The sequence below is a fragment of the Terrapene carolina genome, unplaced genomic scaffold (genome assembly GCF_002925995.2).
Source record: "Terrapene carolina triunguis isolate 2854851 unplaced genomic scaffold, T_m_triunguis-2.0 Scaffold33723, whole genome shotgun sequence".
Classification (NCBI taxonomy): domain Eukaryota; kingdom Metazoa; phylum Chordata; order Testudines; family Emydidae; genus Terrapene; species Terrapene triunguis.
The window spans coordinates 4,577,154-4,593,677 of NW_020698074.1; the positions used below are offsets into that span (position 1 = coordinate 4,577,154).

Here is a 16,524-nt window from a genome sequence, read left to right on the forward strand (position 1 = left end):
CTAAATGTAGCAAAACCCACAAATCTAAGAAGTCCAAGTAACGACACAAGACCAGTTTGGCATTCTCTTTCACCTTCTCAACCGAGGAAGGCGAGACTATCAGAATCAGAACCAGGAGAGTCAGACACTGAGACAGTTTAAAACTATGGCTAAAAGGGCTATAGGGGATCTGGGAATCCAAACATATACTTACAGAGGATTAAACTGCCAACAGGTAAATGCTTCTCTGAACTCAAAGGGAGAAATAGGGATTCCCTGTGGCAGTGGAAAATGCCATGAAATGGAAATGGGAGCAACCCATTAAATCCAGATGTCTGAGTAGGCAGTGTTCCAAGTTTCACAGGTCCCAGAAACAGAGAAACTCATACATCATGCTTCCTTAAGTAGATGTTGTAGTGATGGTCCAATAAAGAATATTATCATAATAGAAGGGAAGTGATTCCCTAAGGACACCACTGCCATGAAAATAAAAGCTGTCCTGAGATGCATTGTGAGGCCTCAGGAGATCTTTTCAAGCATCCATTTCCTCCAGTTGTTTCACCAGAGTAAATATATCATGGCCCAACAGCTGTTCTCCACGTCAGGAAAATCTCACCGAGCATCACTGAACTTGTGGCCTCATTTGTGGCAGGCACACTGCTGGATGTATTAAGTTCTGCAGCAAGATCCAGAGCTACCAGCATGTATGCATGCAGACCGCTTTGACAGTGGCTGCAGAAGCCAAGCAGCACCTTACTTCAGCCAAATTTACCAGCGTAAGGCTTTTTGGGAGGGGGGGGGGAGGGGAAGATAGATGAGGTATTAGCTGATTCCAGTGCAAGGAAGCAAAACAATATAGCTTGCAAGCCAGCTACAAAGAAGTTCAACGCACACAGATTATGCAATGAATACAACAGCTCCCTTTTGTCCATCACAATTCCGTTATCAAAAAAAAGGACCAAGAATACTAGAGAGGCAGTCCTAGATCAGGGCATTAAGAGAGCGAAAAGTCAATCAAAATACATCCATAAAGCTTCCTCTAATCCTAAATCCATACAGTGACTGGCCAATGAATCGCAGTAGACAGATACTCCGGATATGGTGTAGTCTGTCATGATTTCAGTCAGGATGGACTCATATACTATTGCAGTTATTACCAAAGGCATACAAGGAACTTGCCTAGAACTCTGCAAGGAGATACCTATAATTATCAGTATTGAAAGACCCACCTCTGTATCTCTCATACATTCACATGCACACCAGCCACTCAAAAATCTTAATCACTATTCCGTATCTGCTAGAAATAGGCCCACAAAAGCATTTCCTCCAACTGGTCTTTAGGAAGTACTAAATAAATATTCTTCATGCTCCAGCAGAAATTAGGAAATATGAAAACAGTCGTGGACCTATAAGAACAGAGCAAATACATGTCCTATCTCAGATACCTGCAATCAGTTTTGACATTCATAACTAACTTAATAGCCTGGATCAACCTTAAAAAAAAAAAAAAAGTCTACCTCCATGTACCACTCAGGTGGGACTAATTGTTCTCATTCTAGACTGTTTGCATGGCTAGAAAAGACCATCCTATTCAAAAGGCAGGCCACGTAATAATTTAGCCACAGTTATCCAAGAACATTCAGATAGCTGTGCAAGGACCCATAAAATTACTATCTAGACTGGACCTGATACATCAGGTTCCAATTTGTCATTCAGTCCCTTCATCCTTGAACAGATCACTGAAAGGGAGAGGAGAATAGAAGTATAAACCTACTCTAGAAATGTGACTAACACAGTCCTCATCTAGAAAAAGATCTGCTGCATTATAGAGGGCATATTCTCTAATTTGGTTACCATTCGTTATATTGGTGCACAGACCACAGCACTAGCCAGAGAAAACCTACAATCTCTAATATCCATTTGTTTCTAGAAGTGGGACTTTCTGCAGGACTGTGTACCAGATATTTAATAGTTAAAGTAGCAGCTTTCAACTTCATGATAAAGGATTTATGGTACTACATGCTATCTAGCCATCCTCATATTACTCGAGTTCTAAAAAATACCTACAGTTGCACACTTCAGAAATTATCTGATGAACTTAGTGAACTGATTTCCTCTAGAACTTAAATCTAGTTGTACATACCCCTTTTTGAGCTTACAAGATTTTCCCATCAAGATCACTAAGGTATTCCCATAAGGTATTGTTTTCCCATCAAGACCACTTTTTCGATTGGCAAAAAATAGCAACAATTGTTTAGGAGTTAGGGGCACAGTCAATGGATGGCTAGTACTGATCTTGTATGATAGGTGGATTTAAGAATGCCACTCTGCTTCCAAGCCAAATTGATGCTCATCTTTCTGCTCATTCTCAAGAGAGACTCTGGCACAAACTGGATGTAAAAAGAGCACCCAAAATATATGTCAACTGACTAGAGCCCTTCAAAAAATATCTGTCTCACTTCTCGTGTCCTTACAACTGAGATCAACGAATACAGTGGACCACAAGTTGCTTCTTAGAGGAGAAAAATACCAGAGCAAAGATACTGATAAAAAGTAAAGAACACTCCCCAGGAAAGAGTCAGTCATATGCATTTATATGCTATGTATGCTCCCCTGGATGAGAGATGTAGCGCTGCCATAGGCATTCATACACATTTTACCAAGCAGTATGAATTCATATTTATCAGCTTCAGGAGATTGTTCTTCAGGCTGTGGTAGAAAAGGAGTGTTTTCCTGTTGGACAGATCATGGTTCCATTCCCTTTCTAATCTGAGACTAACTGCTGATTATATCCCAGTTGTGTAGAATTGACAAGCATATTTCTGATGGAGAAAGAAAAGTGTGACCTTACTTATACATTAATCCCACTCCACCCAGAATTCTAGGTTTTACTGTTGGAATCAGATTCCTTGAAATAGTATGAAAATAGTTACTCTTGAAGATTAGTTTACTTAATAGCTCTGCAGAGAACTCATGTGATTTAAGCAGTGTCTTATACCAATTCTGAGTATATTCTGGAAGGAGGGCATTAGGGGAATTCTGACTGCCTGCAGTTCAGACTAGGCCTTTTTTTTTTTTTTTGGTAATGATCATTTGTTCACCGGTTCTTAATGTGTCCTTCCTTCAGTCTCCTCTGCCATGATGCTTACAAAAAACTTGACAGTGGTTAGGTAGTTGGTAAATTGTTACCACTGATTTTTCATGATAACCTGTATTGTCTTATTATTACTGTATACTTTCCTGTCGTCTTGTAGTATTCACTTCTTGCCTCTTGTCTTATACTTAAAGTGCAAGCTCTTTGGGGAAGGGATCATCTCTTTGTTATGTGTTTTCAGAGTGAGGCACTAATCCATGACTGGGCTAGGTGCTACAGCAATACACGTAATTGACGATAATAAGTTAAGACTTCAGATCTGATTGTCTGAAAAGAAAATGTTGTCCCAATCTTCAGGTGTAGTTTTTCTCTCAGGTATAAATGAAAATGAAATATTTTTGCTGCCATGTTTGTTTAAAGAAATTTATCTGCAACCTTCTTGCTCTGTTTTGGACTATTGTGACAGGGGGTTTTCCCTTCTTTTTCTCTTGATTTTAGTTTGTCCTAGATGACTAGGTTTATCCTCACTTTAATATAATTGATAATGCCACTATCAACACCTATTGAGACTGAGAGTCAGAATTTAAACTAAGTAATAGTCTATTATTCAAATTCAAGTACAAATTCTAATAGCTAAATGGTATTATGGATAATGGCCATCTGGTTTGACATCTAGATCTGATCATAGAGTAGAACTAGTGTAGCTTTCTGCTAGTGCTGCCTTTTTTTGCTATTGAGTGCGATCTGTAGTTGTGTCCATGAATATGCTTTGTTCCTTCCCCCGCTTTAAACTATCAGAGATTATCCTGGTGGAACTGGAAAGCACCTACACTTGGGCCATTCAGCTGTATCCACATCAAGACCTGGAGTCTGATGCATGTACAGTGGAAAGACTTAAAGAATTCTGTTGGTATGAAAGATTCTACCAGTTCCAGAGATATCCCTTATCTTTAAAATGGGGAATCCCATTAGACCTCGTAAAATCTTTCAAATTGGTAGAACTTTTTAAGTGTGCCCACTATATGTATATGGACTTGTTTTGAGGAAAACCCACATTTTACTACTGCAAAGAGGAAAATCCAAAAACAATATAACCATCGGGCCAATTGACTCTCAAGATAAAAGCTTTTTGTCCTGAAAAATAAAGTTTGATTATACTTATCTTAACATGACTACCAACTTTATTGCTCATAAAATTCTCCAGCAATTTTTTCAAATCCAGCTACATTATTTCTAACCTTGTTTTCTAATTTCAGCATTTACTGTATTTTATTCCCATTTCCTGCATTATTTTTGTGGTTTACATTATTGACAAGCATATGGTTTATGTTGAGATTTTGCTCTTTATTTGCATTCTCTAACTAAAAAAATTCAGCTTGGGGGAGGGGGAAGAGATTCCAGCATATACATATATAACAGCCAAACTTTTAAACAAAGTGTTGATGTAGTTCTTGAGTGATAGAGATACAGTATATTGTATTTTTAATAGGTATGTTATACAGTGAACTGAATAATTTGTCCATATTATAGACTTGATTGTGAATAAGCCTTTGATACTGATAATCTGGTGGGCAAACATTTGTGCTTGAAGAGTTAAGACCGTTCCCAAAGACATGGTATCCTGTCTGTGCATTTTGTCTCAGCAGACTTTCAGGAGACAGCATTCACTTCTCAACAACAAACAAAATAATCTTCTGTTTGTATTCTTCTTTCAGTGTTACCCTATCACAAGAGTAGGGGTATGCAGAACAATGTTGCTTTTTCTTCCAGAGTAAATCAGTAGCTCATTTGTCTTCATTTCTAACTTTTGGCTCTTAAAACGTCGCTGCTATAATCTGCGAGCTAAGTAATGACTTTTCTTCGCTTGGCATTTACATGTTTACTTTCTGTTGCATTATGTTCCACTTTTATCTAGTTAGAAAGGAGATTCAAGGAAGCCTTTTAATCAATTTAGTATTGAATTGTACAATGCTTAATTCTATTGACCTATCAAATAGTTTTCATGCTATATTAAAAACCCCACAAAATGCAGTGAAGAGCAAACAGTTTTCATTCAAACAGGAAATCCTTGCTATTATTTTCTGTGAGGGAAAACTGTAACAGTTGGCCAAAATTGAGTCACCTTGGCTATTACCTATGTTAAAATATAGCAAAAATAACCACAGTTAATATTTTAAACTGATATTTACTGTAATAGAGTCTGATTTTTGGACCTGATCTGGTTGTAATTATGAATACAAACGATTGTCCTTTAAGACTGGTCAGTGGTTATGTGTTGCATTTTTATTTTAAAAAATAATTAAACTAGCCAAAGTTTCTAGCTTCACAGCACAAAAAATAAAAATGCATTTTCCTTGGTTTTAGCTCTGGACAACCTGTGAATCTCCTGTGCTTCCCTGCCATGGAGTCTGAACTGGGGGCCAAAAGATTTTCTGCACTCTTTCCATAGGTCAAAGTCTCCAAATGGAGAGCTAACATGCTTCATGCACACAACTTTATTGTACTTATGGAACGCTTTCTTCATCTGAGAGAGGTCTAATGACCAGGTCTACTATTAACATGTCCATCGCTGTTCAGCAAAGCACTTAAGCACATATTTAAGTCCCAATTAACTCTGAAGCTCAAAGTGTATGAAGTTATATAGGTGCAGTGCTCAAGTGTTTTGCTGAACTGAGGCCTCTAGCATCAGCGCTGTTGATGATAGCTCCTTCCTATAAAGAAAATAGTACTGGGTTTAAAAATTAGAAATTTAGGATGTGGCTCTGTAAATGGGCCTTAGGAGTTTCTGGTTCAAAGGAAAGAGGGAACTGCAAGACTGGGGCATACCTGAGGATGGGAATTTCATTTTATTATTGCTTATCTCTCTTGAAATAACTAAATAAATATAGGGTTGTTGTTTTTTTAAAATGTATCCTTTGCTTTGTGTGGTGCCCAAATGTCTGAGGCTTGGGGCTGACCTAAACGTCATCTGGCATCCCTCTCATTCATATTAGAGAGGAACGTTTTGAATATTGCCTCTTTAGGCCCATGTCACCAGATGCTGTGCCCTTATGAAAAGTTCTTACGAATCTGGGAGTGGCAAGTGTAATCCTGATGGATAAATGAGGGTGGCTCAAACTATGAACCGAAAGCGTATGCGGTAGTAGGATTCTCACATAACGATGTATGTCTGAAGGGTTTAATGATATATTTTTATGGGTAAGGTGTATGTTCCAGACCAAGAAAACTTTGGGTGCAATTAACTTTCAAAATTTCAAATAATTTCTATGGTCAAAGAAGATGAATTGTGCAGTTTAAACTGAATAATACAATGCATTGTGCCAGGCATTCTAAAATAATCTTCATTCACAAATAGGGCAAATACCTCTTTTTTCCTTTCTTTCAACCACTAAATTAGCTAGGTAAAATTAGGGTAAAATTTTCAAAAGTGCCTACATCTCATTTTCAAAAATAATTTAAGCCCACATTTTTAAAGCTATTTAGTCTCTGTGGCACTCAGCATTGCAACACCTAAAAGACTTTTGAAAACAGGACTTAAGTTCTTAAATCACTTAGACACTTTTGAAAACTTTATCTTGAGTGTATAACCATTTTGGTGACCTTCTGTATACAAATGTGTGTAGCATTTAGTCAAAACAGAGCCTTTGGGATGTTTGTAGGGTTAAGCTTTATTACTTTTGTTCCATTGATATCAACAGAGTTTAAAGCGCCTTAATGTCTTTTGGTTGTACTCATTTTAGACTTGCATATATTGTTTCGTTTAAAAACTTGGAAATGAAAACTTGTCTTGAAAGTAAATTTCTGCATATTTTGCATCATTACAATTTTTGCCTTTCAGGAGCAAAAATCTAGCCAACACCTGAAGTATTTTATAGATGTGCATTCAGTGTCATGAGTTGTGTTCTTTCAGTGTGGGGATTTAGTGCAAAGTGCTTAATAGTATATGTATGTTCACAAAGCTGGACACTTGTATGGCTTGCGCTCCAGGTACTACTTAATGAAATAAAAGGAAGTATTGTAATTTCTGGGAGGTTTATAGCTATCTCTTGTAATCTGCTGTATCAACCTGATTGTCCACCATTAAAATTTTTCTTTAAGATTGTCTTGTATCCTGTGCCCGAAAGTCTTTGGTTTGAGCAACTGCTATTTTAAATGATCAATGAAAACACACTCTGTCTCTAAAGGAGATCATTAGTAACTGTGGGCTGAGCTTGGCTGTGTCGATGCTGATTAGAATAGTCTGAATGGTGTTAATAAAGTTGAAACCTTTAGATCCAATGTGGAGCACTGGTAAAAACAAATAGTTAAATACAGCATTAAATAGTATGGGACGGGTGGTTTATTGTTACTGTTTACTTATGGTTGTCTGCATAAACTCAGCTGAAACTCTTGGATCCAGTTAGCCACTTTTTTGATAACCACGTTTAAGATTAGCAATTAAAAGCAACACAGATAGGTTCTTTTAATTTTCATGTTAAATGGATGTAGTATGGATAGTAAATAAAGTATCTTTATTAGGAGGCTTTCTGATAAGTCGTATGAGACATGCTGGGTCATCATATCCAGGGACGGTGCAAGGATATTTTGCGCCCTAGGCGAAACTTCCACCTTGCGCCTCCCACTCCCGCCCCTCCCCCTGGAGCATCGCTTATTATAATCTTTCAAAAATGAATACTACATAATATGGCATTGTTCGTTAGAATTAATACGTATTCGGCTTGAAAATTTATTAATTTCATTATTTAGACTGCACATTTAATGAAAATAAATGAATAACCTGACAGGGTGTGGGGCTGGCTGGCTTGGGGCAGGGGGTGTGGCAGGGGTTGGCTGGAGACAGGGGTGTGTGGCGCTGGCTGCAGGCAGGGCAGGGGGTGTGGGACCGGCTGAGGGCAGGGTGGCAGGTACCAGGGCCATCCCTAGATATTCTGGGGCCCTATGTAGCCCTCCCCATGGGGGGGGTGCCCCAAGCCTCCGTGGGGAGGGGCTGTAGCGGGGGCGCGGCTTCCCTGGGGCGGGGGCGGCTTCCGGGGGGGCGGGGCTGGCTTGGAGGACAGGGGGGAACCACCCCCCCAGCACTCACTGGCGGTGCGGCTGGGGCCGGGTCTTTGTACTTCCTGCCGCCGGTGAGTGCAGCCCGGGCCCTGCTGCAGAGCTCAGGGGAGTGGGGGCAGGGCAGGGCTGAGTAGGGGTGGGGCCCTGGGGAAGAGCCAGAGCAGCAGGGAGCAGCGCAGCACCTCCGGCGGCCAGAGGAGGAATGACATCACTTCCTGGCTGGCCGGAGCTGATCAAAGCCGCAGCTCCCTCGCACAGCGGCGGAAAGAGGGTTACACGTTTAGCCGGCTCCGGGTGAGCATCCCAGACATTTTGGGCACTGCTTTTTGGTGCCCTCAAATCTTGGCGCCCTAGGCGGCTGCCTAGTTTGCCTAGTGGATGCACCGGCCCTGATCATATCTCCTTCAATCTGTCACTTATCAACTGGATCTCGTCTGTGTGGATGCAGGAGGCAGTTCAGCCCTATTGCTAGGGAAACTCTGGGGCACAGCCATGCTTCTCACTTCCATGTGCCAGAAATTCTGCCTCATTAAACTCAACAGGAGCTGTTGGGTGCTAAGTGCTTTTGAAAGTTAGGCCAATTTGGGAGCTTTGAACGTAAGGTGCTTTCATAAGCCTCAGTCTTGGTCCATATAGAAACTCTGTGTGATGTAGCTGAACAGCTTCTACACTGCAACTCCAGCACTGCAGCTACCTAACTTCCTCTCGTAGCACTGAATACATTATAGTGATCTGTGAGTAATGTCTATAGAGGGAGGGGGCATTTAGGAGTGTTTGAACGTTGATGATCATGGATAACAGAGGTTTGAAATGTCTCACCAGCTAGTCCATGCTCCTGTCTGGAGGGGATTCTGTTTTATTTCCTAGACTTTTGGAATACAGAAGGATAATCATCTACTTAAGAGAGAACATCATTTTAGATCTTCCACCATGTTAAGAGAGTGGGAAGGCCTTGATGTCATCCAAAGGTTATGCATCCAGGATCCACCGCCATGCCAAAAAGAGATCCACAGTTCATTAACTTTCACACATAGAAATCACCTGATGTTTACATGGGGGCCATGAGGTGTATAATAACATATATTGATGAGTGTAACTCACTGATTTATGTGCTCACAGTCTTGCATATTGTCACAGATCCATATTAAATCTCCAAATTCTAGATTTGTATCTCTGATTTGGCTAAAAAGTATAAAAACGCTATTTTACCTATTTTCCAAATGAGCTTATCATTATATCTGGGCACAGAAGCAAAAGGATGAAGACAAACCTTTCCCTTTTGGCTACAAATCAGAGGAAGTTCGGTAGCATTGTTTGTTCGAGCAAGTCTGGAACAAATTATATTCAATAAATTGGGTCTTCCTGATATACCTGTTTCAGATGATGATATGAAGAACTTGTGTGCTGTGCCTTAAGCCTCTCAATAATGCCGCCTTTGTGATTCTGCTGTAACAACTGTGAAGAGTTGCAGATCTGGCAATGTTTCCTGGAGGATAATAGACTACCCACATCTGACCTGCCTAACATAAGTGTTTGCTGTCAGCTCTCAAACATATAAGTTATTAAAAAAATCAGAGTTCTGTGTTATGAGCCTGAGTGTTGAATCAGACCTTTATGTGGGGTATTTATATATAGTAGTATAGCACACTTTTCCCTTTCAGACCTTAATTGCTTTTCAGTACATACATGGTGGTGTATTCCCACTTCCTTAGTCCTCCCCGCTCTTTCAGTAATAAAAGTTGCAAACATATACTGTATTATTCAAGACAATTAATTCTTAATTGTACAAAGTCACCTGAACAACAATTCCATAGAGACGTTTCATTTAGAGGTAGTTTTCATATTCCTTTGCCAATCATAAAGGCTCTTTTGCAGTCGATTTGACTTATTAGGTCAACAATCCTTGAATTGGAAAGAGTGGTTTTATGGTCTATTGAAACACCAGATTTACATGGAAATTAAATACAAAAACTAGATTTACAAATTATTAAGGCTGTGAGACAAAATAAAACATACATGTGTGAGCTAAGGAGAGAATGCTAGCCACTTTTAATTTCCTGACTTTAGTTAGTTTGTGTTTTGGTTTTCTTATTTAAATGATTCTTTTTGCTTGTATTTTTATAACTTATTTGGAGGGAAATACCGGGCCTGATCCTCAGTTACTATAAATGGACACCAGTTCAGGATCTGGACCCTTACCCCAGTTAATAATGCTTGGGCTCAGAAGAGGCAGGTGATATGTTTAGGACCTTCCCAAGATTTTCATTGAACCAGTCTAAAATTTAGAAAAATTTAGAAACTTTGGTGATGTAGAGAAAGATGCACACCTGACAAGAATAAAACTATGGACATTTTTGTCTTCTAGTGAATCCTCAAAATGTATAACATTTTGTTCTATAATTTGTCATGTTTTGTAGCATCTCTGGAGGGCCTGGCTTTAGTGCTTTTTCTATCCCAACTGTGATTAGATTTCAGTGCCCAATCTGTGGGTCAGAGATAGAAGAGTTTTTATAGAATAGATTTTCACTATGAGTATGAAAGCTCTAATATTTTATTTAATTTCTAAGAAGCTATATCAGTGGTTGCACATTCTCCCTCATAATATTTTAGTCAAAGAAATCATTATTTTTTTTCGCTGTTCATGGAAAAGAAATCCGGTCAGAAAACCCTGGTGTGGTTTCGAAACAAATTCAGCCCTTAGTTTTACTCATGCAATCCGTTGAATACGTAGGATTGTTTGGGTACAACTCAGGGCAGAATTTGCTCCAAAATCATTTAGACAATGCTACTAAGCAAGTGCTTTAAAAACTTTAATACTAAAAATTAAGTGACTTTTTCTTGGAGGGGAGGATCAATGGGATAGCTATGAATATACTTTCCCATTCACCATGTTGTTCCTGCTATTTACAAATATAAATTACATAACTGTTTCCTCCTAAATTTGTGGAATATTAGCTGGTAATTCCAAAAGCAAAATAACTGGGTGAACACAGCTCTGCCCTCTCCAATTTTTTTTGGTAAATATTGTAACATTTGTGTTTACATATATTTCTTCTAGATCTGTTTCTAAATTTTGCTTACAGTAAAGTCTGATTTTTATTATTTAATGAGTATTCAGTTTGACCATCCTCTCATAATTTCCTTTATTTCTCTTTCTGACCCCATTTAGTTTTAGCGTTTGAGATAAATTTCATTTTTATCAGTTTTACTAGTTATTTTTTTATGTCCACAAACTTTGAAAATTCTGTTTTCATGATAGTTCATTAAGCCAAGTTCATTTTGTGTATCAGTATTGTCTAAAACTTTTCTTTATCATTTTGAGTTTTATATATTTGTCAGTACTGTATGTTTAAAATCAGGAGGAGGATTTTACATTTCATTTTATCTAGTTTATTTTTCCTTCATCCAGGGTTGGGAAGAAAGCGTGGATGCTGCTATCTCTCATTTGCTGAGAACATGTCTGTCCAAGAGCTCTAAAGAACAGGCCCTGACTCTCACCACTCAGTTGAGTATACCCAAAGATACTAGCAGGCTGAAGAAACACATCACCTTGCTCTGTGATAGATTGGCCAAAGGTGGTCGCCTATGTTTAAGTACAGACACAAATATTCAGCAAACTATGGTCATGCCAGGTAAGATATTACTACATGTTCTTCATTCAAAATGTGTGCATATATTCAAACTAAAAAGAATGTACCTTTGATTAGATTTGGAGTTTATTTTACACTGAAATGAGAAAGGCCAGGAGAAATGCCTTTCCTTTCCCTCTCAGAAATTCCAGGATAACCACTGAATAAATATTCTTCTGGAATTTTGATGCCATGTGTTTTTAGAACAATATGGTTTTTTTTTCTGTGGTATTAAATATAATATGATCCATTATGTTTTTCTTCTAACTAATAAAAAGTGGATTAGAGAATAAAACTATTTCAAGCTAAAGTTGGTCTAAATTTGATCAGTAGCTACCATATTTAAAGTACCTTGAAACCTACCAGGTTCTCCATGTGGAAAATGATGATACCTGCTAAGGATGCATGTAGTAAGCTTGTTTGTTGCATTATGATTTGTTTTCACTACAGTGCTTTCGTTCTGAATAAGTAATACTTTGCTTTATGCATACTGGCTGTTCACTAGTTAACGCTGTCATTTCCCTTGGGAGGACAGGATGGCAGATGCTGAACTAAAGACAGACCTGCTGGGGTTATCACAGTGAATTGCAGAATAGCCTAAATCACCTGGTCTACGGGAAGAGAGTTGGGGGACGGAGAAAGGCGATGGCTAGAAATCTAAGACCTAATTGGGGTGCCCTCAAGGAGGCTGTAAATGGGTTAGAGGTTCATTTACCTCAAGAACTGAGACCTGGGTCATGGGAAAGGCCAGGTATACATATGGAACTTATATTGAACTGTTTTATTGTGTTTGAAGAATAAACTGTGCCTTGAAAGAAGGGCATGATCAAACTTTTAGGCCTGCCATTAGTCCTTTCTGGGCTGGAAAAATAGGCCAACAGTCCTATATAAATGCAATCAATATAAAAAAATTTAGACTGTTTTAAAGGAGTGTTACCTCCTTTGGGCAAGTGGAAGATGAAATTCAGGGTATTGCCAGGGCTTTGGAGTGGAGCCCGGAGCTGGAGCACGGACCAGTAGGTTTTTGCCCGGAGCTGGAGCGGAGCCGGAGCGGAGCAATTCAAAAATTTGATTGCTCCAAATCCCTGGGAATTGCAGGGTGGTTTCCGTTTGGATGAGAAATCGGTGACAAGGAGTCAGGGTATTTTCTTAGTGTAATTCATGTACAGTGTGTGTGTACATGCACACGTGTGTGTGTATATATATATATGTGTGTGTGTGTGTGTGGTGTGCAGGGCCGGCTCTGGCTTTTTTACCGCCCCAAGCAAAAAACGCCGGGCCGGCTGGAGCAGCAAAGGGGGGGGGGGGGGGGGGGGGGGGAAAACCAAACCGGCCCCCAGCCGGAGCGGCGGGGGAGGGGAAGAACAAACCGGCCGGCCGGAGCAGCAAAGGGGAGTGGGGGACAAACCGGCCGGCTGGAGTGGCAAAGGGGAGGGGAGGGCAGGAAACAAACCTGCCCCCAGCTGGAGCAGGGAAGGGGCGGGAAACAAACTGGCTGGCCGGAGCAGTGAAGGAAAGAAAAAACAAAAACAAAATACCTGCGGGGCGGCGGGAGCGTGGGTGCAGGGGGACTCCCAGCCCTGCAGACCCCGGGCAGCGGAGTGCGCACCCTGGCTAGCGGGGGGAGAGAGAGAAGGGGGGCCCCCAGGGCTTCCTTAAGCGGGGCACTGCCACGCGGCCCCTCCGTGCGCGTCGCCTGCCGGGGGGGCTCTGCGCCACTCCGGTCGGCAGTCAGGGAAGGACGCGGGCTGCCCTGCTGGGCTTGCTGCAGGGCGCTCCCGTCCTCCACGCCGCCACCCCCTACAGGGCAGCGGGAGCAGCAAACCAAAAAGAAAAAACCTGCAGGGGCGGCCAAAGCGGTGAAGCGCAAAAAAAAAAAAAAAAAGGATTAGATGGAATGCTGCCCCTTGGAATCTGCCGCCCCAAGCACAAGCTTGCTCCACTGGCGCCTGGAGCTGGCCCTGTGTATGTGTGTGTTTCCTGTTTCCCTGGACAGTGATAGGAACAAAACTGTATCCAGGCAACTCTTGTTCGTAGAAGCCTTTGGGATAGGGTCTTTGCCCTATCAGAAGAAGCAGTTTTCTGCCTTTCTCCTTCTCCAGAGACTCAAACAGACTCACAGGAGAAGTCAGAGTCTCCTGTGAGCTCCCACAGAATATTTTTCCAGGTCCTGGGTTTAAAATGTTAAAAAAGCCATTAGCTCCACTGTCCCTTGGGGGCGGTAGGATCTTGTCAGGTGGCTCCAGCCATCCAGCCCCTTCTTTTGTCTGCAGCCATTTTTACTACACTAAGTGCTTCAGTTGAGCATTTAGCACACCCATTTACTTCCAAAGGGTCAGTGATCCCTTAGCTTCTGAGACTCCCAGTGTAGGGCTATTAACACCAATTTCATAACAAGCATCATTGAGACCGTATTCAGTGCTGAAGCCCCCATGAGGCTGTGTCTTCCATCACTGATCCTGTTATATTCTTGGAATCTTGGTAACAGAATGAATGAAAGCCTGTTACTATCACTGCTGCAGCTCTTGCTGAATGAGTTTTCATTTGACCCTTAACAGTTACACCTGTCAGAGTAACAGTGAAAAGTTAAAGACAGCTTTATTGATGTAAGTGCTAGAAAAGTCTTAATTTAGACACAGGATCAGTCTAACCTAATGTTTCTGAGTTCAAATTAATCAGAAACTCAAAATATTAGGCAAGTTTTAATGATCTAATTTAAAGATTGAAGCCTGATTGGGATGAAATAATATTGGGGGAATGCTAGTAGAAGGACAGTTTTCTGGTTAAGGTGGAACTTGTGGAGTAGACGAATCAGTTAAGTATGGAACTTTCTAATTCTAAGCATCCATGCTACTACTAGAAACTTCTAGGACCTGATCTAAAGACCATGGAAGATGAGGGGAGTCTGTACATTGAATAAGATCTTTAATGTGCATAATTTAAGAACTTTGTGGCATGTTGTCGAATAAAGGCCATTCACTTACTTTCGGTAAGGTATAGGGCCATATTGTGGCCTGTCAGGATGGGAGGGGTTCATATATTAGGAGTGAAGGATGTAAGGATGCTGTATTTGAAGCTGGGACTCTCAGGTAGAGGGCTGGTGAGGTGTTCAGTGGGTGAAGGGAGGATGTTGGGGTGTGGACAGAGGTGAAAGTGGGCCGGTACGGAGGACCGGTAAGAAAAGATGCAGTAGCTACCGGCAAGAAAATGGAGCATTCTCTCCCTCTCTGACTCCTCCTCCTGGCTCCAGCAATATTGAGGGTCTGGGGTCCCGGCTCCATGTATGTTCGGGGCAGGGTCTCCCCCCTGGCCCTACCTGCTGCCCCCCCCACACGTCCCCTGAGTGCACCCCAGCCCCCCTTTTCTGCCCCCGTGCACCTCTCTGGGTCCCGGAGCAGAGCCTGTCTCTCCCCGTCCCCTGCAGCTCCATGCTGCCTGCCTGCATTAACTGCCGCCGCAGGGTCCTAGTCCCCCCCCTTCCACTACTGCCAGGGCAGGCTGCCCTTCCCCGTCAGACCCTTTCATTTTCCGGTGGGACCCTCCACCAGTACTGCTGCCCCCCCTGCCCGCAATCACCGCTCTTGCCCCACACTGAGAAGGGGCAGCCCCATCCCCCACCCCCAGTGAGGCTACAGTGAGGGGCAGCAGCAGGGGAGGAGGCGCACATGTGATGGCAGCCCCTCCGGCATGGCACCCACCACAGGGGAGGCGAGGGGGATTCCTGGACCTGAGAGGGGCCCTAGGAGCATGTGCAGTGACAGTGGTGGGGGTGAGTGTGCTGCCGGGGGGGGAGAAGCGGGTCGCTACCCCAGAGCTCGCTGCTGCCGGCAGGGAGAGGGCTGGGGGGAGTCCTCCTCTCTGGCTCCAGTCCCAGGGCAGCCTTCTTGCACCCCAAACTCACCCCAGCCCTGCCCTACCCCAGAGCCCACACCCCCAGCCAGAGCCCTCATCCCCCCGCACTCCAACCCTCTGTCCTAGCCCTGAGCCTCTCCAACACCCCAAACCCCTCATCTCCAGCCCCAGCCAGAGCCCTCATCCCCATGCATCCTAACTCTCTGCCTCAGCCCTGAGTCCCCTCCCACACCCCAAACCCCTCATCCCCAGCCACACCCCAAATCCACCCACAGCCCTCACCCCTGCACCCCCTCCCTCCGCACCCCCTCTTATCCCCAAACTCACTCCCAGAACCTGCACCCCCTCCCTCCGCAACCCCTCCCATCCCCAAACTACCTCCCAGAGCCTGCACCCCTCCTGCACCCCAGTCCCCTGCCCCAGCCCAGGGCCTGCACCCCAGACGTCCTCCCCCACCCAAACTCCCTCCCAGAGCCTTGGGCAGGTGGGGGGTTGAGTTTGGGGGGGGGCAGAGTTTGGGCAGGGGCAGGTTCTGGGCACCACCAACATTTCTACAAACCTGCCACCCCTGCCGGCAAGAGCTGGTGCGCCATACCGGGGTGGACCGGCTTCCTGAGGCAGCAATTTAAAGGGCTGGAGTCCAGGGCCCTTTAAATCGCCGCTGGAGCCCCATTGCCGCTACCCCAGGGCTCCGGGGACAATTTAAAGGGCCTGGGACGGTAGAGGCAGTGGGAGCCCCGGGCCCTTTAAATAGCCCCCGGAGCCTGCCGGAGCCCTGGGGTAGCGGCGGCAGGGCTCCGGTGGCTATTGAAAGTGTTCGGGGCTCCCGCTGCCTCTACCACCCCGGGCCCTTTAAATAGTCACCGGAGCCCTGCCGCCGCTACCCCAGGGCTCCAGCAGCAGGGCTCCGGAGAC

At 43.2% G+C, this 16,524-nt stretch overlaps 1 protein-coding gene across 1 annotated transcript in view; it reads left to right on the top strand.

Annotated features, from left to right (window-relative positions):
• The window catches only part of LOC112104953 (protein PTHB1), a 471,161-nt gene that overhangs the window by 258,938 nt on the left and 195,699 nt on the right, over positions 1-16,524 (top strand). The window contains exon 20 of the mRNA XM_029914226.1: positions 11,538-11,760. Coding sequence (XP_029770086.1) covers positions 11,538-11,760 — 223 coding nt within the window. The remainder of the gene's footprint in view (positions 1-11,537; positions 11,761-16,524) is intronic.